This window comes from Chaetodon trifascialis, chromosome 10, assembly GCF_039877785.1.
Source record: "Chaetodon trifascialis isolate fChaTrf1 chromosome 10, fChaTrf1.hap1, whole genome shotgun sequence".
In the NCBI taxonomy this organism is placed as follows: domain Eukaryota; kingdom Metazoa; phylum Chordata; class Actinopteri; order Chaetodontiformes; family Chaetodontidae; genus Chaetodon; species Chaetodon trifascialis.
Window position 1 is genome coordinate 11969305 of NC_092065.1, and position 25775 is coordinate 11995079.

General features: G+C 43.8%; 1 protein-coding gene across 4 annotated transcripts in view; it reads left to right on the top strand.

The window, feature by feature from the left end:
* The window catches only part of tln2b (talin 2b), an 81996-nt gene that overhangs the window by 47444 nt on the left and 8777 nt on the right, over window positions 1–25775 (top strand). For 3 of the 4 annotated variants that reach the window (XR_011602526.1, XR_011602527.1, XM_070971714.1), the window contains exons 17-50: window positions 59–157; window positions 737–904; window positions 1273–1567; window positions 3372–3538; window positions 4314–4442; window positions 5595–5708; window positions 5882–5995; window positions 6106–6240; window positions 6465–6593; window positions 6700–6802; window positions 7816–8024; window positions 8456–8575; window positions 8734–8931; window positions 9511–9650; window positions 10207–10300; window positions 10704–10793; window positions 10903–11025; window positions 11615–11758; window positions 11942–12127; window positions 12232–12372; window positions 12993–13174; window positions 13898–14030; window positions 14144–14245; window positions 14368–14538; window positions 15338–15484; window positions 16881–16982; window positions 17118–17237; window positions 17875–18021; window positions 19689–19855; window positions 20209–20392; window positions 20842–20967; window positions 22548–22664; window positions 23198–23383; window positions 23838–23945. Coding sequence is in view for 2 of the 4 variants with exons in the window: in XM_070971714.1 (XP_070827815.1) it covers window positions 59–157; window positions 737–904; window positions 1273–1567; window positions 3372–3538; window positions 4314–4442; window positions 5595–5708; window positions 5882–5995; window positions 6106–6240; window positions 6465–6593; window positions 6700–6802; window positions 7816–8024; window positions 8456–8575; window positions 8734–8931; window positions 9511–9650; window positions 10207–10300; window positions 10704–10793; window positions 10903–11025; window positions 11615–11758; window positions 11942–12127; window positions 12232–12372; window positions 12993–13174; window positions 13898–14030; window positions 14144–14245; window positions 14368–14538; window positions 15338–15484; window positions 16881–16982; window positions 17118–17237; window positions 17875–18021; window positions 19689–19855; window positions 20209–20392; window positions 20842–20967; window positions 22548–22664; window positions 23198–23383; window positions 23838–23945 (4890 nt within the window). In the remaining 2 variants the exon portion in view is untranslated. The remainder of the gene's footprint in view (window positions 1–58; window positions 158–736; window positions 905–1272; window positions 1568–3371; window positions 3539–4313; window positions 4443–5594; window positions 5709–5881; window positions 5996–6105; window positions 6241–6464; window positions 6594–6699; window positions 6803–7815; window positions 8025–8455; window positions 8576–8733; window positions 8932–9510; window positions 9651–10206; window positions 10301–10703; window positions 10794–10902; window positions 11026–11614; window positions 11759–11941; window positions 12128–12231; window positions 12373–12992; window positions 13175–13897; window positions 14031–14143; window positions 14246–14367; window positions 14539–15337; window positions 15485–16880; window positions 16983–17117; window positions 17238–17874; window positions 18022–19688; window positions 19856–20208; window positions 20393–20841; window positions 20968–22547; window positions 22665–23197; window positions 23384–23837; window positions 23946–25775) is intronic. The other variant, XM_070971716.1, reaches the window with a different exon arrangement.

Sequence of the window (25775 nt, forward strand, 5' to 3'; positions counted from 1 at the left end):
CCTGTGTGAGAACAGGCCGGCCCAGTGTAATGAATGTGGTGATGTCATCCTCGTGCAGCCCAGACAGACGGTGCTGACTGCGGCAGGAAGCATCGGACAGGCCAGCGGGGACCTGCTCCGTCACATGGGGGAGGGCGAGACCGATGAGAAGTTCCAGGTTGGACGCCGCCCACTCACTGTTTCTATGACACTGCTGGCCAAACAGGAAGACACACACACAGATTCTTAGCCCCCCTTTAAAAATGTCAATACACACTTATGTAATCATATCAGGCTTTATTATTAGACTGCTGTGATGCTGATTTTATAACAAAGCATCAGGAGGAGCTTTTAGTAGTAAAATACAATACAGCGCCATTTACCTTCTACATATATATCTTTTATTTCCTAAATGTCTCTTACAGCCTTGACACCACTCTCTTTAGTGTTAATGCCTGAAGAAGAGCGCTTATATAACATCTGTATTCTTCATCTCATGGACAGTAGTCTTCTACTGCACAAAGATTAGTGTAGTTTTTAATACAATCGCTTAATAGAGATATCATTTGTTATTCACCTGGTTAATTTCATAATCACTACATTACTATTACACTATTCTTGCTGCATGAGATGTGCAGTATTCACACTACATCAGCTGAGCAAAATGAGTTACAAACATTTACTTTCCTTCTCCCCTCAGTCACATGTGCGCAGCTGTGCAGTGTTTCAGTGAAGGACATTGATTAATATGTTGCAGGACACCCTGATGAATCTGGCCAAAGCAGTGGCCAATGCAGCTGCTATGTTAGTCCTGAAGGCCAAGAACGTGGCCCAGGTGGCCGAGGACACCATATTGCAGAACCGGGTGATCGCAGCTGCCACTCAGTGTGCCCTGTCCACCTCGCAGCTGGTAGCTTGCACCAAGGTACTGATCTAAAACTTACTCATCTCAGTAGGCAAGTAGGTAAAGGACATACCAACATGCAGGAAATCAGCCAAGCAGAATGAATGAATGACGCTGACCATTGTTTACTATTTCCAGTTTACCATGGAAAAGTGCAATGTTGAGCTTTTTTTTTTTTTTTTTTTTCAGTTCAAAAACCGGTCTCTCTGTGAAATCATGAGCAAAAAAAATGTGCTTTTTTGGTCAGAAGCTAATAAATACCAGTTTTATTCATGCACACTTATTTAGATTAAATAAGGATTGCCACTGCTGTAGTGTGTCTGTCATCATAATAGTCTACGCCTCTTGTAATTCATTCGCCTTTCTGCCAACGGCTACGCTCGGTGCAGGTGGTGAGCCCAACCATCAGCTCCCCAGTGTGTCAGGAGCAGCTTGTCGAGGCCGGCAAACTGGTGGACCGCTCCGTGGAAACCTGTGTCAAGTCTTGCCGCTCGGCCAGCGACGACGGCGAGCTGCTGAAGCAAGTCGGGGCGGCAGCTGGCGTGGTGAGCCAGGCCCTCAGCGACCTGCTGCAGCACGTCCGCCACTACGCCAGCTGCGGAGAGCCCATCGGACGTTACGACCAGGCCACGGACACTATCATGAACGTGACAGAAAACATTTTCACCTCCATGGGTGATGCCGGTGAGTGCAGAAAGAAACGCTGGAGGCAAGAGGATGTTGTGGGAGAAGCCCTCTGAAAAATGCTGTTAATTACAGTTGTTTGGTGTCTCCTCGGTTTATCTGTTTACTCACAACGGGCTGCCGGTAATAAATCAGGATCTTTAATAAAGACCTGCTTTCATTTGTTCTCATGTGTTTCGACTACATAAGGGAGCCTTAAGATATTATCCATATTTGTGTCTATGTTAAGTGAGCTACAAACCCCTGCTTTCAAAGCTGGGGCTATTTGTTATGGTTTGAGCCATAAGGCTGAAGAATTCCCAACCCCAGCCATTTCTCAAGAGGTTGTAAGAAACATGTCATCCAAAACCACTACACAGCTCTCAATCTGGTCTCAATCAGCATCAGGGAGGCTTTGAAACTTAACAGGAAACACATGACCTGGGCATTTTTTTGGAAGGACAAACATTTTACCTTCTATAAATCAACAAGAAAAAAAAAACCTGCAGCTATAGATCAGCATTCAGTGATTCAAGTTCATTCTACATATTGTGTGTCGGTCGACTCCCGGGGCTGCTGGATGTAGGTTGTAAAGCACCTGGATGTCTTGTCTTTCATACACTTCTCTGGGTGAGTTATTTCAAGCTGGAGGTGGGTGTTTGGGAAACACAGCTTTTTATAGCAGGTGTGTGGGGAGATGTTACATATATTCCAAAGACTTTCATTTGTGTGAGAGAGGATGACTCACTGGAAACCGTCAGCCATAAAAGTTCATGAAGGTGAAAACGATTCGTCTCCACAAGACTGGAACACTTACAGAAACGTCTTTGAGATGCACACGGGTTTGGAGATATGATGATATGAGATTCTATTAATCCATCAACTGTCACGCTGTGTCTGCTGGAATAATTATGCGTTTGATATCGCTGGTTGTGTTGGGCCATTGTGGGCAATGCTATAGATGAGAGGACGGGACTGCTTTAACTCAGTATGGGATGTACAGGATTTTTACATGTATTAGATGACTTATTTTTCTTTTTTAGCCATTTACGTCACTGGATTAGCCAGAAATAGACTCTACAGACCATCCAGATATTTCATAATATACATATACTGATATTACATTATAGAATGACCCATATGAGAGTTTATCCATATCACACATGCATTTGATGCACATGTGCAGTTGTGGATTGTAACGAAGTACATTTGTTGTACTGTGATTATCTTATTTATCTTTTTACTCCACTGCATTGTTTCTGGCGGCTGGAGACACTGCTTACTTTGCATATTCTGCATATCATTTTATTCTGAAATTTGAGTTTTAGTTTCTAGATCTAGTTGGAAACAGGCTGAAATATTCCAACTGCACTGCAAGATTAGGTTTTTTGGATTCAGTTAAAGACAGAGATGTCTTTATAAATTTCGACTAACCACAACAAAATTATGAATGACGTGCTATTGGCTGTTAAAGCAAAAGCATGTGTTAGGGACCAGCCAGCCACACTTATACATTACTGACCTGGCTCAGATTTGAAGAGTGTTGCTGTTTGTCTTGGATTGTTTGGGAATTCCTTTGCGATAGGGAACACATCCTCCACTCTAATGGCTAAACGGGTGATGACAACTCTGAAACCATCACTTTCAAAAAGTTCTCACCGTCGAAATGCATGCAAATCTACAGCAATCTGCACAAAGAACAGACAGAAAAACAAAAACAGATGTAACTTTGCAGACACCAAATCAGCTTTGTCTTTGCGCTGCCATCTGAGTGGATAATCTGGATGTTTGCGGGGACAAACTCTCTGTCTGTATGTGTGAATAGGTGAGATGGTGCGTCAGGCCAGGGTGTTAGCCCAGGCCACCTCTGACTTGGTCAATGCCATGAGATCTGACGCAGAGGCCGAAGTTGACGTTGACAACTCTAAGAAACTGCTGGCTGCAGCCAAACTCCTGGCTGATGCCACGGCTCGGATGGTGGAGGCTGCTAAGGTAAGAGTGGAGTACCTTTATTCTCACATTGTAATGCAATAAATATGACTGATTGTTTACTGGCATGTAAACAACAACTAATGTGATTTATCATTTTTTTGTCATTTTCTCATTATCTAATCAATTGCTTTGTCATAATTACATTGTTTTATTTTCTGTAGTTTAATTACTCTATTCCAAATTAATACAGAAGACACATTTCTTATTATTTTAACCTCATAATAAACAATCAGGTTGATCCACAACTGTTGATATTGTGCGCTTTATTCAGCTTTTTTCTGTTTCTCCCAGCACTGCCATGATGTTCCTCGTCATACTAAATTCACTCCTAAAAGATGAACTGAACTGAAATGCTTTCATTTGATGGAATACACATTTTTGTATTACTGCATGCACAAGCTACCAGCATCCATTTCACATCCAAAATAAAAGGGTGCAGCATCCGTGGCTCTTAATAAGCCCCTGGCACTGTCGAGCAGGATATTATCAGTGTGAAATACCCAGGCAAGGGAAACGCTGCTTGTGGCACGTTAGATGTTTTTGATCCGTGACACATTAATCACCACATCACTGCCATTATCAAAGAGGAAGTAGGAATCTGGCAATCGCTGTTTCCTTGGAAACTGTCAGAAAGCAGTCAGAGCTAAGTGCCCCTTTGCATCTATTGTACAACGTGTATAAGTTGTTAAACTTCCATTGCTGAGCCCTGATAGCAATTGTTATATGTATGCATGTGTCACAGACATGTGTGTCTTGTGCATTTATGTGCTCACAGGGGGCGGCTGCCTACCCAGAGAATGAGGACCAGCAGCAGAGGCTCAGAGAGGCAGCTGAGGGGCTACGTGTTGCCACTAATGCTGCAGCTCAGAACGCCATAAAGAAAAAACTGGTCAACAGGCTGGAGGCGAGTCATGAGAGTGCACATGTCGTCATCTACGTGTTGTTGACCTTGATCAGTACAAACTCTCTTCCTTTCTTCTTGCCATCGATGTTCCCACATTCTGTCATCCCTGTAGAATAAACAAAGTAGAAGTGTGTCAGAAATAAATGGAGAGTTTCGACATGAGGATAAAGGGAACATATGACAGCATTCAAATCATGAAACACTTGGGCAGCCATTTGAACAAATGCAGCCCATTTAGTGTGTTTGTCTGTGTGTTTCCTCTTCTCCCGTTGCAGTGAGCTATAAATCCCATTAGTGCTGTGAGTGAACTATCTGAGTGTAAAGATCTGTGTTTAGCCTTTGGTATCAGTTTGCCCCTAATGACTAGCCCCTCTCTTCTCCAGAGCGCCCAATGTTCAATTTCCCAAGCACATAAACTATGCATTACCCAGGGCTGGGATCGTCCTGCTATCAGACATACATCTCAGTCCGCCTCCTTGCATCAGATGGTCTCGGTAATGGCGCTAATGGTCACCTCCGTCAAGGAAATGTGTGAGCCAATGAGGACCAAAGTGTCATGAATCTGCAAGTGTGGATGTCACAATTATCACAGTCACATTTAGGCTCCTTAAGACCTCTTTAATCTTACCTGTTGTCTCCTGTCACACTGCCATACGGAAAATACAGTATGCTGCATAGAGTTTTAAAAATACAGACTCCACTAAAACATGGGTAGAAGATGCTACTTCTGCCTCTCTTGTCAGTTCTACATGCTTGTTTTTCTTTAAGTGTAATGATATCATGTATTCTGGCTGTCTTTTTTCATCCTGTCCTCCTTATCCTCTCAACAAGGATGTCTTCTCCTTCTGCTTTCAGTGCTGTCAATCTTAATGTGAGCGAAGCCGTATATTTTTAGTGCTTCAGTTTTGGAAGCACAGCAAGGAGAAAGCAATGCCGATCATCTCATGAAATAACAGTTGAGCAGTGCGATCCCGCCCATTTCCCTCTTACAAAACATTTTGTTTGTGACCCCTCTTGGTCTGATGAGAACAACTCTGTCTGCGTACACAACATGACAGCTTAATACTGCACGGAGTGAAAGAATGTGACTCTCAGCCAGGCTCCACTCTCTCACTTTAGCTTAAATGATTTCCATTTGTATCTCCTGAACAGATAGCTGCTAAGCAGGCAGCGGCTGCTGCTACTCAGACCATCGCAGCGGCCCAAAATGCTGCTGCTTCCAACAAAAATACAGTCTCACACCAACAGCTAGTACACAGCTGCAAGGTAAGATCATGTGCTCTTTTAGCTGTTCTATTAAAAAATAAATAATGCACTGGAAATCTTGATCCTTGTATAAAATATAAAATATGTGTCTTTGGTCGTCTTGGTGGTGCCTTTCTCTTTCAGTCATGACAGTGTGTATATGAGGCATACGTTAATGATGTATTTAAATGTAGGCGGTTGCAGATAGTATTCCCCAGTTGGTGCAGGGCATGAGGAGCACCCAGGCGCAGCCTGAGGAGCTCGGTGCCCAGCTTGCCCTCATCATGGCCAGCCAGAGCTTCTTGCAGGTTAGAGCTTTCACCCTGTCATTAACTAGCAAACTCTGTCATCAGATCCACACACAAAAACAGCTGCTTTATCAGTTTGCTGTTGTTCTTCGTCTGTCACCGTCCCTCAGCCCGGCAGTAAGATGGTGACGTCTGCAAAGTCAGCAGTTCCGACGGTTGCTGACCAGGCTGCTGCGATGCAACTGGGCCAGTGTGCCAAGAACTTGGCTACCTGCCTGGCCGAGCTCAGGACAGCCACCCAGAAGGTATCTTTACATAACACTGTTACAGCTAGCAGGATTCATCTCACTGATGTGGGATTTGTTGCTGTCTCTGTGAAATGTGTGCTGTATGGCTGCACTTGGGTAAGCCCAGCGCCTTGATCTCATTTAGAGATACCAAGCACAGCATATAGGCTGGCATCCTGTCTGCGCCACGCAATGTATGGGTGCGCGTGAGTAACATTTACATGTGTGTGTGTTGTTTGAAGGCCCACGAAGCCTGTGGTCCTCTGGAGATCGATTCAGCCCTCAAAACTGTACAGACGCTCAAGAGTGAGCTTCAGGATGCCAAGATGTCTGTCATTGATGGCCAACTCAAACCTCTTCCTGGAGAAACGGTCAGTGCACTTTCAGTTGAAACACACTGTAGATGTCCAACAGCAGAACACGATGAGCAGATCGATGAATCCAGCGGTTCGTTTGTGTTATCTGTTGCTCATGCAGCTGGAGAAGTGCGCTCAGGATTTAGGAAGCACATCTAAGGCTGTGGGCTCCTCCATGGCCCAGTTGCTGACATGTGCTGCGCAGGGCAATGAACATTATACAGGTAAGAGAAGTTATTCTGCACAGACAGCAGGTCTCAGAAGCTTAAGTAGCCATTTAGTTAAATAATTTAGTTCTTTCTAGAGTGCTTACATTGTCGCAGTCGATGCATATAGTAAACAATATGGATTGCTGACTTTTATTTTTATTGAATTTTATTGAAAAAAGTTGTGTCTTTAAATTGTGGGAGTGTGGCGGGGAACATTATGACTCCCTTTGTTTGTGCTATCACTATTACCTTAAACTGAACACTCTGAATCCAGCAGGGCCCGACTGTTTTCGTGTCAATGCTGGCTCAATTGGGGATCTCAGGGGAGGAGAGATGAAGACAGATAGAGAAAAGCATTTCTAACAATGAACGCTCCCAGGCAGCAGCTCATGCTGTGGCCCAGGGTGCTGCTCGCTACTCATTAATCTTATTTTCACTAGATTTAACATTCCATCAGCAAATGGCTCCACTTGGCTGCCTAATGCAATTTGATGCAATTTGCTGCTTTTCTTCTCGGCTCTGTGTATAATAAGTTAAAGGCACCTCCCATGCGGGGCCATATTTATTATATTAACTAATTTATTTAAACAATGAGGGCATTTCAGTATCAGTTTGTTCTCAGCGTGGTACGGCTAGCCCCTGCCAGCTGATTTGCACACTGCTACTGCAATTATAGTTAAGTCAGGAAATACACATACCTCTCGGTTTGTAGTGCTTGAACAGGACGGCTGCAAAAACTAATGAGACTGAAATGAATGTGTTTAGTAAAATGTCAGTTTCAATTTCTACAGAGAAATGGTTACTTACTCTCACTACACAACAATGTTCAGCAGAGGAGAATATGAACATCTTATTTACTCTATATCCATAGAATATTGCACTTGTGTAACATCCATAGCTAAGACACCAGACTTCTGTTCTGCACATGAAATGGCTAGGTTGTATCTTCACGTGATACTATTGTACTGATTTTATTATTTGTCTATGCTTCACGATTCATCTTTGTCCATGTGGCTGGTTGTTCGCAGGTGTGGCTGCCAGAGAAACAGCACAGGCTTTAAGGACATTGGCCCAAGCAGCCAGAGGAGTGGCAGCCAGCACCAAGGAGCCCCAGGCTGCAGCTGCGATGCTGGACTCAGCCCAGTATGTCATGGAGGGCTCTGCCATGCTGATCCATGAAGCCCATCAGGCCCTGGTTCATCCAGGAGATGCTGAGAGTCAGCAGAGACTGGCACAGGTAGCATGCCGCAGCTCCCGGTAATGTCTCCCCCAGAGGCAGTGATATTCACGTAGGGGTCGCATTGTTCCTCTCAGGCCCCTCGCTCCCTCTCCTCTGCTGATTTGTAAACATTTCTTCTTTCCATAACAATCATCCCCTCTAAGCGTTGCTATTTTCTCTCTGCTCTGTCGCTCGCCTGGTATTCCTCTCTCAGGAGTGCCGGACTAAAACTGCTCATTCTCCTGCAGCCCTTCGGGGGATAAACATATTGTTTGGCATATATCTGTGACAGCAGCATAAATTAGTGACACGGATTACTGTGCACCACTGTGAGCCCGATTTGCATTTGAGATGTTTCTCCCCTTATAGCTTTGCTCTGGGACTTTGTATTGTGTCACGCATTGTTCGAGTGACTGATTCTGTCGACTGGTCGTCGTGCTGTGTTTCAGGTGGCCAAAGCAGTGTCGCACTCCCTGAATAATTGTGTGAATTGCCTGCCAGGCCAGAAGGATGTTGACATGGCCCTCAGGAGCATCGGAGAGGCCAGCAAGAAGCTGCTGGTGGATGTTGTGAGTCAAGCTTTTAGTGTATTTGTATTAAAAAACATCTGCACTGAACACACACATTAAAATATCACTCCATTCACAAACAGGTTATTTCTATTCGGCTTAATTTCTCATATGAGTACTACAATATCCCCTAACTGATGTACATCTTGCCTTTGAAGCTCCCTCCGTGCCTTAAGACATTCCAGGAGGCCCAGACTGATCTGAACCACACAGCAGCTGAACTCAACCACTCTGCAGGCGAGGTCGTCCACTCCTCTCGTGGAACAAGCAGCCAGCTGGCTGCGGCCTCCGGGAAGTTCAGCCAAGACTTTGATGAGTTCCTGGATGCTGGCATTGAAATGGCCGGACACACCCAAGTAGGTTTCATGATCATACAGCCAAACTACCAACTCCATTGAATCACTGCGGTGGTAATTCACTGCCACCAGTGTTTTCCACATGGCGAGGAGCATTCAAACCTCCAGAAACGTAAAAGCCTTAAATGCTGAGTGGTTAAACTCATGTTTTTGTGTCACTCTGTTGCCTAAGCTGTTTAAGTCATTTGCTAATTAGGCATTTTCATCTAATTCAGATAAGCACACGATTGTCCCCAAGAGCACTGACACAGTCAGATGTAATGAGATCTTGTGATGTTCTTGTTCTGGTTATTTTGCTCATTAATTTGGAAAGATCATGGGATTTGAGTTGATCCAACATGACACCCGAGCTTTAATCAGGGTTAGGGTTAGGCCTAAAAGAGGCCTGCTGAGGGAGGGAAAAGGATACAGGTGGTTGGGACACATTGATACATACTTTATAGCACTTTATCCCTTAACAGCTGTTACTGACAGTAAATACTGTGTATGTTTTTGATAAGATTTAACAGAGCTCTGAATCCACTTTAAAGATCACCTGTGTGGTTTTTTTTTTTGGTTTTTTTTTCCTTGCCTGTGCAGAGCCAGGACGACCAGATCCAAGTTATTGGTAATCTGAAGAACATCTCCATGGCGTCCAGCAAGCTGCTGTTGGCTGCCAAGTCTCTGTCTGTGGATCCGGGTGCAGCCAATGCCAAGAATCTTCTAGCTGTGGCGGCAAGGTGTGATATGATGCAGATGATGTGAATCAGATTTTCTGTTTGTCTCTAATGAATATGATACAGTATCTGCTGGTAAACTGAGCCATTTTGTCCTAAATATGAATCCTGGTCCAGATTCAGGCCTGTAGAAAGTTATGAAAAAAATCTAATTCTACTCTTAAATGTCACTAAACTTCCCCCACTGCTGCATCTGAATGCCACTCCTAAGCTGTGTCTGTTCGGCATTGCTAGAAGGAGTATGTATCCTTACCCTTGTGAGAAGCCAAGCAGCTGGTCCCGCAGGGCTTTGGGCCTGACTGACTTCTCTCTGTCTAATTAGGAAGATGGAAGCCTTGGCTAGGGCCTGTCTGTGCTCAGCAAGGCTGAACACAAACTCAAGACAATCTCAGCACTCCGGTGCACTGTTAGCCCATCGCAGCGAGAGGCCGGCAGTGGCGTGCTTGAATAAGGGAGCTGAAAGCATGTGTGAGTGAGCGTGAGTGAAGCCAGGCTGAGTGTGCATGCAGGGGACACATGTGAGAGCTAAAAAGCCTGTGTGGCTGCCTGTGTGTTTCAGGGCAGTGACAGAGAGTATTAACCAGCTGATCACGCTCTGTACCCAGCAAGCAGCAGGACAAAAGGAGTGTGACAACGCCTTGAGGGAGTTGGAGGTAGCCGTGCTCACACACACTGTACAACGCAAAGACTTCCTTCTCATCAGGCCTGTTTTCTGTCGCCTGTACATGCTTGAGTGTTTTTAATCAGGGAAGCTAGATGCAGTTTTTCACCCTTTGCTTCCATCAATTTTGATTCATTGTAGATGGACATTAAATTTATAACTACAATATATGCATTAATGGCACAAATGCATAGGTTCATTTGTGCTCAAGTAACTGAAAGTGACAACAAGGCTGCGCATGTGAAAGGCTCGATTTTATCAAGGCAGCTTGATTTACATTTAAAGTGTTTCCGTTTTCTAATCTAAATTAAGTGGCTGATAAAAGTGCAAAATCAGGAGAGTTCACTGCTGCGTCCATGCTAGTTTATATTATTATCATGTCTGTCCGTGTACAGGCTGTCAGAGGCCTCCTCGATAATCCCAACGAGCCTGTCAACGAGCTCTCCTACTTTGACTGCATCGAGAGCGTCATGGAGAACTCAAAGGTACAGGCTTTCAAAATAATTGTGCTAACTATATACTTTAACTGTCAGAGATATTTTACGTGGTAGGCAGCTGAAGATCTAATTTGTACTCCATTTCCAAATGCCTCAGGTCCTAGGAGAGTCAATGGCAGGCATTTCTCAGCACTGTAAGACAGGTGATGTGGTAGCCTTTGGGGAGAGCGTGGGCGTGGCGTCCAAAGCTCTGTGTGGGCTGACGGAGGCTGCAGGACAGGTGAGGTCGCAGCGGGGCACTGACTCACTGTGAGTTAGCGTGCTCTCATCTCAGCTTTCTGCTCTCTTTTTCTGCTTCCCCCTCTTTTTTTGATATATTCCTGGAATGAGTCATAGTTTGTTTGAATTGGGAGAAACTAATTGTTTTTAAGGTTGATACAATACAAGGTGGTGGAATCGGATGGTGGAATCCATTCATAAAATACATTTAGACCTTAGCGGGACACTTGCTATCGGAAAACCACCACAGTGAGGCGGGGTGAGTCAGGTTTCATTGGAGGTTTTACAGAGTCCCAGCCTTAAAGCTGTGAAATAACATCCTCACCTCCCTGCAGCATTCAGCCAGCTTGTCTGGAAAAGGGCACACTCTGACAGACCTTTTGTTCCCTCTGCTTATCTCCTCTCAAAAAGCTCCCGCTCTTTGCACCATATATACAATATAAATCTCTCTTTGTATCTATTCACGAACTTGGACTGCATGTGGGGAATGTTAGCTTGTCTGTGACAACAAACAGGATCTTGGAGGACAAAAAAGATCCTGTAGCGGCACACCAATACATTGATATGACTTTTTGTTTTCTGCCCTGTAGGCCTCTTATCTTGTAGGTGTGTCTGATCCCAATAGTCAGTCAGGCCATGAGGGGCTGGTGGATCCCATCCAGTTTGCAAGGGCTCACCAGGCTATACAGATGGCTTGTCAGAACTTAGTGGACCCAGCCAGTAGTCCATCACAGGTAAGCTGAGCTTGAAACTTTTACAGGACCACTCCCTGACATATGGGGGCAGTAGTGCATACAGATCTCTTGTGACTTGAATTAAATGCCTCATTAAGTTTGAAAACCATCAGTAATTCACTGGACACACCTCATTATCACACAATTCCGCTTCCCATTTGCTGGGGCTTCTTTGCTCGTCAGGTCTTGTCTGCAGCAACAATTGTCGCCAAGCACACCTCCGCTCTGTGTAACGCCTGCCGCCTGGCCTCCTCCAAGACCTCCAACCCCGTTGCCAGGAGACAGTTTGTCCAGTCAGCCAAAGAGGTGGCCAACACCACAGCCAACCTTGTCAAAACCATCAAGGTCAACTCCCCAACTGATCAAAACGTTGAGTGTAAATTTGTTCCAGAGTTCTTCCGCCAAGTGAGAAGCTGTAAATGCGTGCATCGTTCCGTGTGGACAAATATTCATATGGCGGCGTCTCTTTTCAGGCCTTAGACGGGGATTTTTCGGAAGAGAACAGAAACAGGTGCCGTGTTGCTACAACGCCGCTCCTCGAGGCTGTAGAAAACCTGTCTACTTTTGCCAACAACCCTGAGTTTGCGAGCATCCCAGCTCAGATCAGCAATGAGGTATTCAACCAGTCTGACGCTTGTTTGTAATGCCCGTTTAGAAATATCCCAGTACTTTTTTTATTTCACTCGTCCCACAGAGGATCTTGAAGCTACTCTTCAGGGAGATTTAATGAATATGTTCCTGACTTCTGCACTCCCCTTTAAACAAGCACCTTTGTATGAGCCAACACTGAAGGGTTACAGAAAACATGGGGTGAGGGGGGGACTGGATTGATGTCCAATTTTCCCTTTTCTTTTAAAGTCAAAGAAAGATTCAAGGAGAAAGATAGACTTTTATTTTTCAATCTGAGTGGAACAAGTTCCTCTAAAAGCTTTAAGGCTGTAATCTTTTGGAGGGCAGTGTTTAACGGCACTCTCTCTCAGCACAGCTGCTGTAATCTTCGGCTTGTTAATCTAATTGTCGAGGGAGGCTTTGGCTCGGATCATAAAGACTGAAGGTGTTTCTTCCTGCATGTGTGTAAAGCTGTCTTTCTAATCTCACCCCCCCCCTTTGATTGCACCTTTGATCTCTCCAAGGTAGTCAAGGAATATTAACAACTCTGTCATAGCAATGTGGCTAGCTCGGTCGAGCTGCTACCTGGCCTGTTCACCTGCTCTAACCGTTTTCATTTCCACAGGGCTCAGCGGCACAGGAGCCCATTGTGCGCTCCGCCCGCTCCATGCTCGACAGCTCCACTTACCTTTTGGAAACAGCCCGCTCGCTGGTCCTCAATCCCAAAGACCCTCCCACCTGGTCCATACTAGCTGGCCACTCCAGAACCGTTTCTGATTCAATCAAGAGCCTCATCACCTCCATCAGGTTGGTTATTAATCCCACCGACCGCCGCATCTGTCTCTGCAGGATTATCATGAATCAAAATTTGGAATTCTTTGCTCCCAGTTGGTGGAAAAAATTGTTTCTGAGATCGGAGGGCTTATTCTGTGATGTCTGTTCAGCTAAGAAATAAATTGCCACATTACTTTATATCTGCCCAGATTCCAGCTGCATTGTAATAGATTAGTGAACATTACAGAGCAGTGATGAGACGATGAGCTATGGTGGATCAGCAACACATTTCATCAAAGGTAGTGTTCTGTGTTCCTCCAATCACATGCATACACTATTCTCACAGCAGCCAAGGCCCAGAATAGACTGCATTTGATTAGAGCCTGGCTGACAGTCTGCTTTAAAGGAATAATTTGTCATTTTTGGAAATTCATTCATTCACTCTTGTCAGAATAGTGAGATGAGAAGATTCATACCGCCCTTGTGTCAGTGAGCTTTGGAGGCGCTGGATGGTGGATTTTTTTTTTGTTGTTGTTGTTGTTGTTGTTGTTGTTTTTTTGTCTTTATGCTAAGCTAAGATAATGGGCTGCTGTTTGTAGCATCGTATTTAATACAGATATTAACTCTTGTCAGAAAAGTGAAAACTATTCTTTCTATCCTAATTTTTATTTATATGTATAAATGTTCTTTATATTTATTAGCACAGTGAAGCAGAAATGTAATTGTGTATGTCCATTTCAACATTTCTTATGATAGGGACAAGGCACCAGGTCAGAGGGAGTGCGATTACTCCATTGATAACATCAATAAGTGTATCCGGGACATTGAGCAAGCCTCCCTGGCTGCAGTTGGGCAGACCTTGCCCTGCAGAGATGATATCTCCATGGAAGTGAGTTCAAGCACCCCATCAGCTCTGTCTTGTCTGAGAGGAAGAACTTAATGGAATCTGTAGTCTTTCTGTTGTGACTTATAACGTAATTGTGTGCCGTTGTAACTCACCAGGCGCTCCAGGAGCAGCTGACATCGTCTGTGCAGGAGATTGGCCATCTGATTGATCCTGTCTCCACAGCGGCCCGAGGCGAGGCTGCCCAGCTAGGACACAAGGTGCCGGTCTGACCATATATCCCCCTCATCCCCACTGGATTTAGAAAGAAAAAAACAATTCTGTCTGCTTTCCATCTTGTGATCCAATCCTTCCTCAGACAGCTCTCTTACACTTCTCCCAGGTGACCCAGTTGGCCAGTTACTTTGATCCTCTCATTGTGGCATCGGTGGGCCTGGCCTCTAAGCTGCACGACCACCAGCAGCAGATGACCATCCTGGACCAGACCAAGACCCTGTCTGAGTCTGCCCTGCAGATGCTCTATGCTGCCAAGGAGGGTGGGGGAAACCCAAAGGTACAAATCAGTTTATATAGCAAGTGTGTTTATCCCACCAAGTAAGATCAGTTTCAGCAGGTCAAGACAGTAATGCAGTCTTTTTTTCCAGTGTAGATCATTTTTTTAAGAGAATCAAGTCATTCGTTACTGCTGAGCATGAAGACGTTTCCCTATTATATGATACGATTATATAATTCTCTATTATATGTTCTTCTCTCAGCTATAAGTCATTTGCTCGTATTAAACTCACACAGAATGAAGCCGCAGGAGTTCTCACTAGGTTTTATTGCTCTCTATTAGTGTTTGAATTGATTTTAAGATTTTAGCCATCATTTTTTAAAACCCATTCACCGCACGACTTGTAATCCAATTCCTGGGTGATTCTGCTGTTCCTCAAACATAATTAGAGACACAAAATATTAAAATCACCTCGTGAGGAACTCATGTTGTCTTGTAAGACTGCCCATCTATGCAGTTGAATCGGATGCTTCTCAGTTCAAGGACAGCAAACTTCCACATCTTTGACTCTGATGAAGACACAGTTGCTTTGAAACGCTAGTCTGTAAATGAATCTGCATCCTCCAGTCCCTCTACTGTCCCCCTTGCAAATATTCCATTTTCCTGTTGCAAGTGAATTTTGGGTGGTGCAAGTCCTTACAGCAGCAAGAATCCAGCCTGGTGATGTGTGCTCCAGTGAGACAGTGAGTACTTATCAGCTGTAGTGACACTCTGGAGCTGCTGTCAAGCTGATAAATTTCCTTCTGGCTGGACCAAGACAGTGTCACAGAAACGTTAATCAGCTGACTGTGTCCCCCAGGCGTCCCACACCCACGATGCCATCTCTGAAGCAGCCCAGCTGATGAAGGAGGCTGTGGACGACATCATGGTGACTTTGAACGAGGCAGCCAGCGAAGGGGGGATGGTCGGAGGCATGGTGGAGTCCATCGCTGAGTCCATGGGCCGGGTGAGTGAGGGTGTTTGTGTTTTGATAAAGAATGCAAGCACAGAGTGTGTGATACCATCTCACGAGAAGCCTGCTCAGGTAGTTTAAATGGATTTCAGGTTGACGCTTATCTTATTTGTCTGAAGGCAAAATGAGCTTTCCCTGTAAGAGTGATTCCACAGTGTGTGTGCAGAGAGCGCGTCCTTGTCAGTGACTCTCAGTAGTCCAGTAGATGACAAGTTTTCAATCCACAGCCCACTGGTGATGTTAGCTGTCATTCATCCTGCAGGGGGACATGTCACTGTGTTGACAGTGTGGTTAATAATTGAGGATGATCTGCACACACTCAGATGTACACTCGGCTCAGATCCTATCTTTTTTTTTTTTTTCATTTTAGCCTGAGCTTAAGCATACAAGAGGAGCAACCTTCATTAAAACCCCATTAGCATATATAAAGTGGAAGAAGAATGCATTCATAAAAAAAGGTTTATATGTTCTTACTAATGGCTTTTTAATTGCTAAGAAATTATATATCAATTAAAGAGTTGTACTATAAAAAGAACTTGCTAAATGGGGTGCATCCACTGTTGGTATTTGCCAGCATAGTTAGTTTTATCTTTGTAGTGGCCTTTTAAATTAATCAGCCTTAAGTTTGGACTATCTGAACTCCTACAATAATGCACCTTGTAGAAGCCCATTTATTGTGGCTTATTGACACTTGACAGCTGAAGGCTTAATTGTTTATTATAATGTAATTCACAGTCCTTTATTCCCAACATCCATCAAGCTTGTCGTCACTAAACTTTACTTTGAGTATTTGGTCAGTAGCCTGACTTGACTGCGATTTCAATACAAATATTCAATTCCAGGTGTTTTTGGAGCTTTCCACTACTTTCCCAGTCTTTAGTTGCTCCTGTCCCAACTTGCTTGAAACATGTTGCTGACATCAACTTCAGAACAAGCAGATATTTACAAAAATCAATGATTTTGACAAGATTAAACATTAAATATATTCTTTATGGTCTTTTTTTTCAATTGCATATATGTCAAAAAGGATTATCAAATTATCACATCCTGTTTTGTTTATGTGTTACAGAGCATCCAAACTTTTTTGGAATCAGGGTTGATTAAAATGGTAGTACAACTTCTTGTTATTTGTTGAGAACCTGGCAAATAAAATATTAACATTATAACATTTTTATCTATGACGCATTCATAAAATAACACATATTGCAGAATAATATTATATGGAAGTTAGCAGCATCTTACTTAAGGTTTAACTCTGCTATTAAACAAGGACTGTAAAAAAAAAAAAAAATGGCAGAATAATTATTAATAACTAATACAATTGCTAAAAGTGACACCAAACTAAATGAAAAGTCTCATGAAATGGGAGCTGAAAGGTTGATCTTCACAGGTGGATGAGGGAACACCTCCTGAACCTGAGGGCTCCTTTGTGGACTATCAGACCACCATGGTGAAGTTCTCCAAGGCCATCGCTATCACTGCACAGGAGATGGTGAGTGCTGTCATGCTGTTGGATATTCATGTTTATTTTCCATAATTTTCCAATCTACAACGACAATGTTTGTCAGTAGGGCCACAGAACCATTAATCTGCCTCTGCTGATGATGTACGTGCTCTCTGCTGCCAGATGACGAAGTCGGTAACCTGCCCTGAAGAGCTCGGCGGCCTTGCCTCTCAGGTGACTGTGGACTATGGACAGCTGGCCCACCAGGGACGCCTTGCTGCAGCCACTGCAGAGCCAGAGGAGGTGAGAAGCCATGCTTTCTGTCCTTTGTAGGGAAAATTACATACTCTCATGAAAGATTTACACGCCCCTGAAATGTCTGGCTGAAATATCAGCTTAGGTCTGCATTTAACACCAAAAAAACCTTTCGGATGGATTCACTCACACACTGATCAGAGCAGATGTTTGCAGTGCTTTGATATGACACCCTTTCCTCAAGGCTGCTCTGGACAGTGTGAGATCAAAAGAAATAAACCCCTCCGGCATCCATCACTCTCAATAGCCGCATCTTTTCTGAAGGCTTTTCTGTTTAGTCCAGCAATGTGTGGAAACATTGCACTAATAAGCACACAGCTCTTATCAATATATTGTATATAGCAGGCTGCCAGAAAGCCTGCTGGTTACCATAGCGACATTGTGCCTCTACAAGTCTAAAAGCCTATAGTGATGCTTACAATGAAGTACCACCCACCCGTGAATCTCAATCTGGAAATTAAAGGTGCAGTGCCAGCATCCCCTCTCTGAGGGTGCTTGAAATCATTTTTTATCCACCCACTGGATGAGAGACATGCCAGTTTAGGACATGATTGTAATTGTGTAGTACAGTGATACAAATGAGAGGATGGATGCAGTGGAAAGCAATGCCTGGTTGTGCTTTCAGGTCGGCTTCCAGATAAAGACACGGGTGCAAGAGCTGGGCCATGGCTGCATCTACCTGGTCCAGAAGGCTGGCGCCCTGCAGCTCAGCCCCACTGACAGCTTCTCCAAAAGGGAGCTCATCGAGTGTGCCCGCGCAGTCACAGAGAAGGTAAGCCGTGTTGCAGAAGGATGCTTCTTACGCCGTCGCGCCGGCGATAGCTGTGGCCAGAGGCATTAGGTCGTCCCATCCTCTGAGCTCGATACCCCAGGAAGGCCTTGAGGGAATATCCTTCAAAGTTGACACAAACATTCGCTTGCGAGGTGATTAGAATTTGGTGGTCAAAGGTCACTGTGACCTCAAAAATCATGTTTTTGGCCATAACTCATATTTCATATAAATGTCTCAGAGGAGAAAATGATGAAATGATGACATTTTATGTCCAAAAGGTCAAAGGTTAGCTTCACTGTGACATCATAATATTCTGCAGGAACAGAATTGTGGAGATTGTGACCATATTTCATATTTAGTCAGATACTGAATTGGTGACACTAATCTTGAGATGTGTGTGAATCATACATGTTTTACAATTTGTTGCTTCTCTGCAGCAACATCCATATCTGAAGCATTGTAGTCCACCACAAGCTTATTGGTTTTGCTGATATTGAGCTTTGGGTGATTGTTGTTGAACCATGTGATGAATCTCTCCGTCAGTCCTCTGTAAAAACAGTCTCTAAGTGAAGACAGCATGTTTCTCACTGGAAATTATTCACCAGAGTCATACATGTCAATACAGCGATACATGCAACCATGAGGCTGTAATTCTCATTTATATGTACTGCATATTTATCTTGACTTTTTAAGGCAAGTCTGTTTTTGCTGTCATAATTTGCCATCTCTGCTGTTTGAAGTTTCGAAGCAGCATCAACTTGGCATTAGCATTTTTATGAAAATATATTTCATGCATTGCTCAGTAAATTTCCTCTGTCTCCCTCTCTCTCTCTCTCTCTCTCTCTCTCTCTCTCTCTCTCTCTCTCGCTCTCTCTCTCTCTCTCTCACTGTATATATACACCTATTTTAAAAATATAGAGAGCAAGATTTAAGAAGAAGCAGTTCAGATTATTTAGATAATTGTTTAGTATATTTATATTAAATAGTATACAGTCAGAAGAATATAGGCTAATGAATGTTATTTCAGTAACAACTGGTGTTTTGCTGTATTATTGTACCATTCATGCAGGTTATGAGAGTACGCTCTCCTGACCACGCTCACACTGTGCAGTTAATAATAATACTAATGTCTCCCTGCTGTGACCCTGGCAGCAGCTAGCCACGCTGCTCGCACATTAGAATTTCTCTCCACTCTGAGGCTCTGATTTGATTCAGGGTTCATATCAAACTTGAATAATTTGGGGTCTCACGCCTGCTGATATGTGAGGCCCGTGCCTCGTTGAAATGTACCTCTCAGGGCTTTCCATTTGTTTTTGAGGGATGGGCAGAGAGCAGGCTTCAGGGGAGATGTGTGATTTGCAGAGTCAGGCTCATTGACTTAATGTGATTGTGCAGCAGACACTGATTTTAGACCCTGCTCTATTTTTCTGCTCCCAGCGACCTCTTTTAATCTGGCTGGTCCACATCTTTCCCACTCAACATTTGCATTCTCACTCACCTGGTTTGTAAAGGCTCCTCCAAACTTCCTATGAGGAAGAAAAGCTACTGTTTAATCATTAAGCATGTGCAACGCATACAGAAACTTGGGGCTATTTTTAGCTGTTTTACACCTCTGGAAACAGCATGTCTGGGGGATCTCTCTGCATATCTAATGCTTTATGTTCCAGGTGTCCTTGGTACTGTCAGCACTGCAGGCAGGGAACAAAGGCACCCAGGCCTGTATCACGGCAGCCAGCGCGGTTTCTGGCATCATTGCTGACCTGGACACCACCATCATGTTCGCCTCAGCTGGAACACTGAACCCCGAGAATGAAGAGTCTTTTGCTGACCACAGGTGCGATGACCTTGCCACAAACAAAGCAGACAGACCAAGACATTCCATGATGTTAAAATGGGCAATAGATTCATGGTTTTCATGAGCTCAAATGTCATATAATGTAGAATTCTGTTGCTAGGTTTTTACACTGTAAGACCAGAGCTCCCCTTTGTCTTTTGATGACTCACTCAGGAGAAGTGCAGTTTGCCAATAAAGCCGAATATGCAGATGCATTTCACATAATGAACACAATTGAAATTTGTCCCTACTAAACACACATTCTGTCGGAACAGCAACAGCTTCCTTTCATATTGCTGGTACTTGAGTGTGACTGTGGAGCAGATTGTGACACAATGTGTCCCGTCCCACAGGGAGAGCATCTTGAAGACAGCCAAGGCGCTGGTGGAGGACACCAAGCTGCTCGTGGCTGGAGCCGCGTCCAGCCAGGAGAAACTGGCCCAGGCTGCCCAGTCCTCAGCCAAGACCATCACTCAGCTCACTGAGGTGGTCAAACTGGGGGCGACCAGTATGGGCTCTGAGGACCCCGAGACACAGGTAATGAAAACCCAAAACTCATTTTACCCTAAAGAATATCTAATACAAGCACAGATGTTTCAGCCATGTGCAGTCACAGATGCCTTTTATTTTCTAACAAAGCTCATTTATTCCTCTTTAATTCAGCTGCACGGAGCTTTAAACAGCTATATAACCCATTATCATTATACTGTTCTGAAGTATTAGTCATCAACAATGAATGTCTTCTATCTTTCTGTACACCCACTGTTAGATTCTATGTGTAATTGAAGTTTCATCTGATATACATTGTATCTCCTCTCTTTTTCCCCTGTGTGTTTGCCTCTATCTCTGCCCTCTGCTAAGTCTGAAGTATCATGACTAGGTGGGAGTGATAAGGGCTGCAGTGTTAAATCCTCTCCCCAGGGTGCTACTGATAAACCTATACTCTGACCATTGTGCCGTATTGATACCAGCTCTATCTCCTTTAGGTGGTTTTGATAAACGCGGTGCGGGACGTGGCCAAAGCTCTTGCCGAACTCATCGGTGCCACCAAATGTGCCGCCGGCAAGGCAGCCGACGACCCGTCCATGTATCAGCTGAAGAGTGCCGCCAAGGTAAAGAAACAAAGGACCATCATATCTGGTTTAGCTGTGTATTGATTTCAGCAACGCGAATCTCCAATTTATTATTCAGCTTATGCTTCCTCGCTGAGAGGAAAGCATGCAGTCATGTATTCTGCAAACACTCTCTTGGTATTGTTGCTATGTTTAGTTTGACGCATCTGGTAGCAAAAAATAAGGCTATTTTTCAAAAGAACAATGTGACACTTCTTATCAGGGTTTGTGAGGTATTCTCTTTTTCTGTCATATCTGTATGTGGGGCCAGACCCACCACTAAGATGTACTTTGTGTGTGTGAGAGAGAGGGTTGGTGTGCTTTGCTGGGATCTAGAACTAAAGGACTTTCTGTCTTGAGACCGCTGAGACTACAGCAGAACAAGAGTTTGAATCAGCTTGACTGTGAAGACCTGATCTGAGTAAAACTCAGCCTCACAATTTTATTTGTCATGTCAAGTCGGTTTTATTTATGTAGCTCAAAAACACAAGTTTTTCTCTGCATGCTCTGCAGTCTATTGTTAGACCCTCAGTTTGGGTAAAGAAAAACCTCACATTGAAAACTTCAAAGGTGAAACAAATTGGCAAAACCTCAGAAAAAAGCAACACATGAGGGATTCCTCTTTGAGAACATACAGAAATACTTTAGGTGACGTAAGAACAGATCAGCGGTAGGAGACACAAAGTTAGAACATGAAGTAAAGCTATAATAGAAAGTGCACAGAAAGTGTAATATACGGCAATTGCAGTTTAATACAAGTAAATATTAAGTGTCTAATTTTAAGAGTTTCAGGCAAAGTTTTTTCTTATGAAGACTGTGTCAGAAAAAAATGTTGAACAACTTCCAGATGATCCTGATCATCAAACTACCATCCAACCCTTTGCATCTAACCTTGGTGCAGCTGCGGTCACTGCGACAGAGAAACAAAAGATCAACAGAAAGATCAAAGCACACTGTATTTGTGCCAGTGACAGAGCCCTAGACACCCCCCGACCAAAGATTTGCTAGTGTTCTGCAAACTTCCTTGTTTTATTTATTTATTTTTCTCACAACTATCATCCCAAGCACGGCATGTAACTCTAACTGTTGCATGGGGACTCTTATGTTTTCTCATCTAAATGGAATTGGGGCCACCCATGGAGCTGGTTATGTTGACAGATTGTTTCTGTTCCTCCAACATATGGTGACCTCCAAATGGGACCCTCTCAAACTCCTGGCGCTCAAATTCCTAACTTGCTAATGTACACTGAATGCAGCACAGACTGAACAGAATATGTCATCATGAGTAAAACTTGAAAAAAAGATATTTTTTGTTTCTTCATCCTCGGTGTCGCTGACTAAGCCGGGCGTAAATCATCCTCTTTTCATTTGAAATAAATCCCTGGCTTCTCTCACGTCAGCAGCTGATGTCTTTAATGTTCATTAGATAAGCACCTTCAACACATGTAGCCATTATTCACAGTAATGGAATCAGTGAAGAAGGAGGCAAAAATAATTTTCTGACATTTTGCAGCTGAGGAGAAAGAGCTCCACCTGCTGGTTTGACTACGAGCCTCATCATTACCCTCTCTCTTTGACAGGTCATGGTGACCAACGTGACGTCTCTTCTAAAAACAGTGAAGGCGGTGGAGGATGAAGCGACTCGCGGGACGAGGGCACTGGAGGCCACCATTGAGTGCATCAAGCAGGAGTTGACAGTAAGAGCGTCTCACGGGCTCGAACCTCTTCTTTATGGCCTTTGAGGAGTCAACTGATGAGACACAGCTGCTCTGCAAAGCTGCCTCAAACAGGGTCAGGGATATCTATGTCTATTATTCTGAACAAAACAGGGAGCTTTTTGTTCTTTTTCCTTTATTATCTGTCCAGCTCTTTTCCTTCCTCCTTCCCTCTCAGCCCCTGCAGGTTTCTCACAGCTCTTATCACGGCTTGGATAGCAGGTGCAGGCAGAGTGAGAAAGGAAGATTTCAAGAGCTTGTTTTTTTCTTGTAATTTACTGCTAATCCTTATCGGAGGACCCCCCCCCCCCCAGCCCAAAAGGAGGCATTACCAAGAGGTGCAGCCAGAGCCACCGATTTTATTGCTATCAATATCAACATTTTTTGCTGCTATACAGAGACCATGTGGTCCTCTATGTTTCTTCTCTGAGAATGTTCCCATCTGTATGAACACATCTGAGCCCCTGCCACGCTTTTATCCAACTATACATGTCTGTGGGTCTTCATCATTTCAGGTGTTCCATTCCAAGGACGTCCCAGACAAGTCCACCACACCCGAGGAGTTCATCCGCATGACAAAGGGCATCACCATAGCAACGGCCAAGGCAGTGGCTGCGGGCAACTCTGCTCAGCAGGAGGACGTGATCGCAACCGCCAACCTGAGCCGCAAAGCCATCTCTGATATGCTGACTACCTGCAAGGTGCTAATCCACGCCGCCCTGCCAGAACTGGCCTCACACAGACATCACCAGGCTGCCAGAGAACATGTGAGCCCAGCCTGCTGAGAGCGGATAGGACAGCAGAGTCTAGTCTGCTTTATGGCTGCTCCCGCCGGTAGTGACTCAGTCACTTTTCAAAGTCGTGCAGCGAAGCATCAGTCAGGATGTCCTTTAGTGACTGTATAGCACTTGTAACGAGACACAAACAGAAGGAATACAGAGAAAAATCAAGGCATTACAAATAAAATACAAATAAATAGAAGAATCAGAGGTTTTAATAGCTATGAATTCGATTGGCGCTTGATAATCTTCACATCCGCGTTTAAAATCGTGTAAAAGCTATTCCAGACTTCACAGAGCATATTTCCACTCTTATATCAGGACCTATATTAAATCTCAACCTGCCACTGGGAACATTTTTTGTGTCCTTTTCCAGCAAGCAGCTTTTCACCCAGAAGTGAGCGAGGAATTGAGGAGCAAGGCCCTGCAGTACAGCGCTGAGTGCACCACCGGATACATCAACCTCCTGGAGCAAGTGCTGCAGGTTAGAATGAGACAGTCACATGCCTCATGAATGAAGCATAAGTGTGTGTGTGTGTGTGTGTGTGTGTGTGTGTGTGTGTGTGTGTGTGTGTGTGTGTGTGTGTGTGTGTGTGTGTGTGTGTGTGTGTGTGTGTGTGTGTGTGCGCACGCATGTGTGCGCATGTCTGTAGCAACAGTGTGGAAAAGTGGATCCTGATATTCACTATTACCAAGTGAGGCTTACAGGTCATATATGCAGGATTAAATCCGCCGATGCTTGAAAAAACGTTCCTGGCTTCCTGTCAGTCATGCTTACTGTATGTTTACTGTAGCATCACCTTAACTTAAAGAATAAGGCTGGTGATATTCTGTTTTGTTACTTATTGTCAGCAGAAATACCAAAACCAACAATGAATTGATCATTCTAACAAGTATTATCTGAGCCAAAGCCTGGTGTAGTTTATGCTTCTGTGCCACAGACCTCTATTGTTGTCCAGAAACTATTAAAAACAAATAAATGAAATGAGCTTCTCTGTTTCAACTGTAATTTAAGTCAGACCAATCCCATGTAATGTCCACCATCCTGCTGCTGTAAATACTCATAAGTGCGCTAAATATTTATTAATCCAAGGCTGAAAACAGTCCCTAACGAATGCATTATTTACTCCTGTTTGAGTAATGTTTGCTGAACCTACAGTGGACAGCTGTTTGGAAATTCCTCAGCCGTTTATAAAAATAAACTGTCTTGTTCACCTGTTATAAAGTATTTGCACTCGTGTCTGAACAAATCAACTAGGGTTTGAGTGCACCAGTCCAGGAGTCTCACATATTGTTAGCTCTTTTTTTTGTTGTCAATAAGAAAAATATAGGATATAGACAGCCTTACCCTTGATAGAAGGTCTCATGAATGATTACCTGCCTTCACCAGTGAGTGACACAGCTGAGGACTTGGAATTAGCTTTTTATTCCAGCAGTGTGCTGGATCCGTCTGTAACCACATGCGTCCTGAAACTTGTCTTTTTACATCTGCACCTCTGCAGAACATCAGATTGAATTTCTGAACACCTTGCTGCATAAATCTGCATATTAATCAGCAGAATTTATTTTCATTAAATTCCTTAGCTCATAATAACACTACCCCTGTGTTATCTGAAGACAAGTGTGCTGACATGTAACAATTGCTAATTCATGTATTAAGTAACTTAATTAATCATCTCACGTGTATAATTATTTACGGGTACATCATGTTGATTCTGGCAGGACGTTAGGCCACTAAAAGTACCTTATGTTATAATTCCTGGTCTTAATTTAAAAAGTGTCGCCACTTCGCCGGTCAACCAGCTGCTCAAGCAACAACAGCACCAAATGTGAAAAGTGCATTAAGAGTCACTGACTTACAGGAAAAAGTGTAGATTCTTCACTACACTTCTTCATCAAGTCAATCATTATTAATTTCTCCTAATCAATTATTAGTGTTGCATTGTTATTTTTCACCTAAATTGTGGTCTAAGTGGGGGCAAAGAGCTGCAGAGTAGCCATGTGAATGTCTTTTTGTCAGTTATCCCTGGTAGCCGTGCAAATCTTTGGCTGTTTGTCGCCGAAGTCCGACCTTTTTTATCTCAGACACATGCTGAAATACTCGCTCCTGTTGTTACTACTAGCCGTTAATTCCCTTTTTTACTCAATTACCTAAAAAGTCTATAAGAAAACCACCGCAAGCTCCGAAGGCTGCAGTGAGAGTCTTAACTAAAACAAGGAAAATGGATCACACTACAGCACGGCTGCACTGGCTACCCGTATCTTTTCAAATTGATTTTAAAGTTCTCTTACTTATTTATAAAGCTTTAAGTGA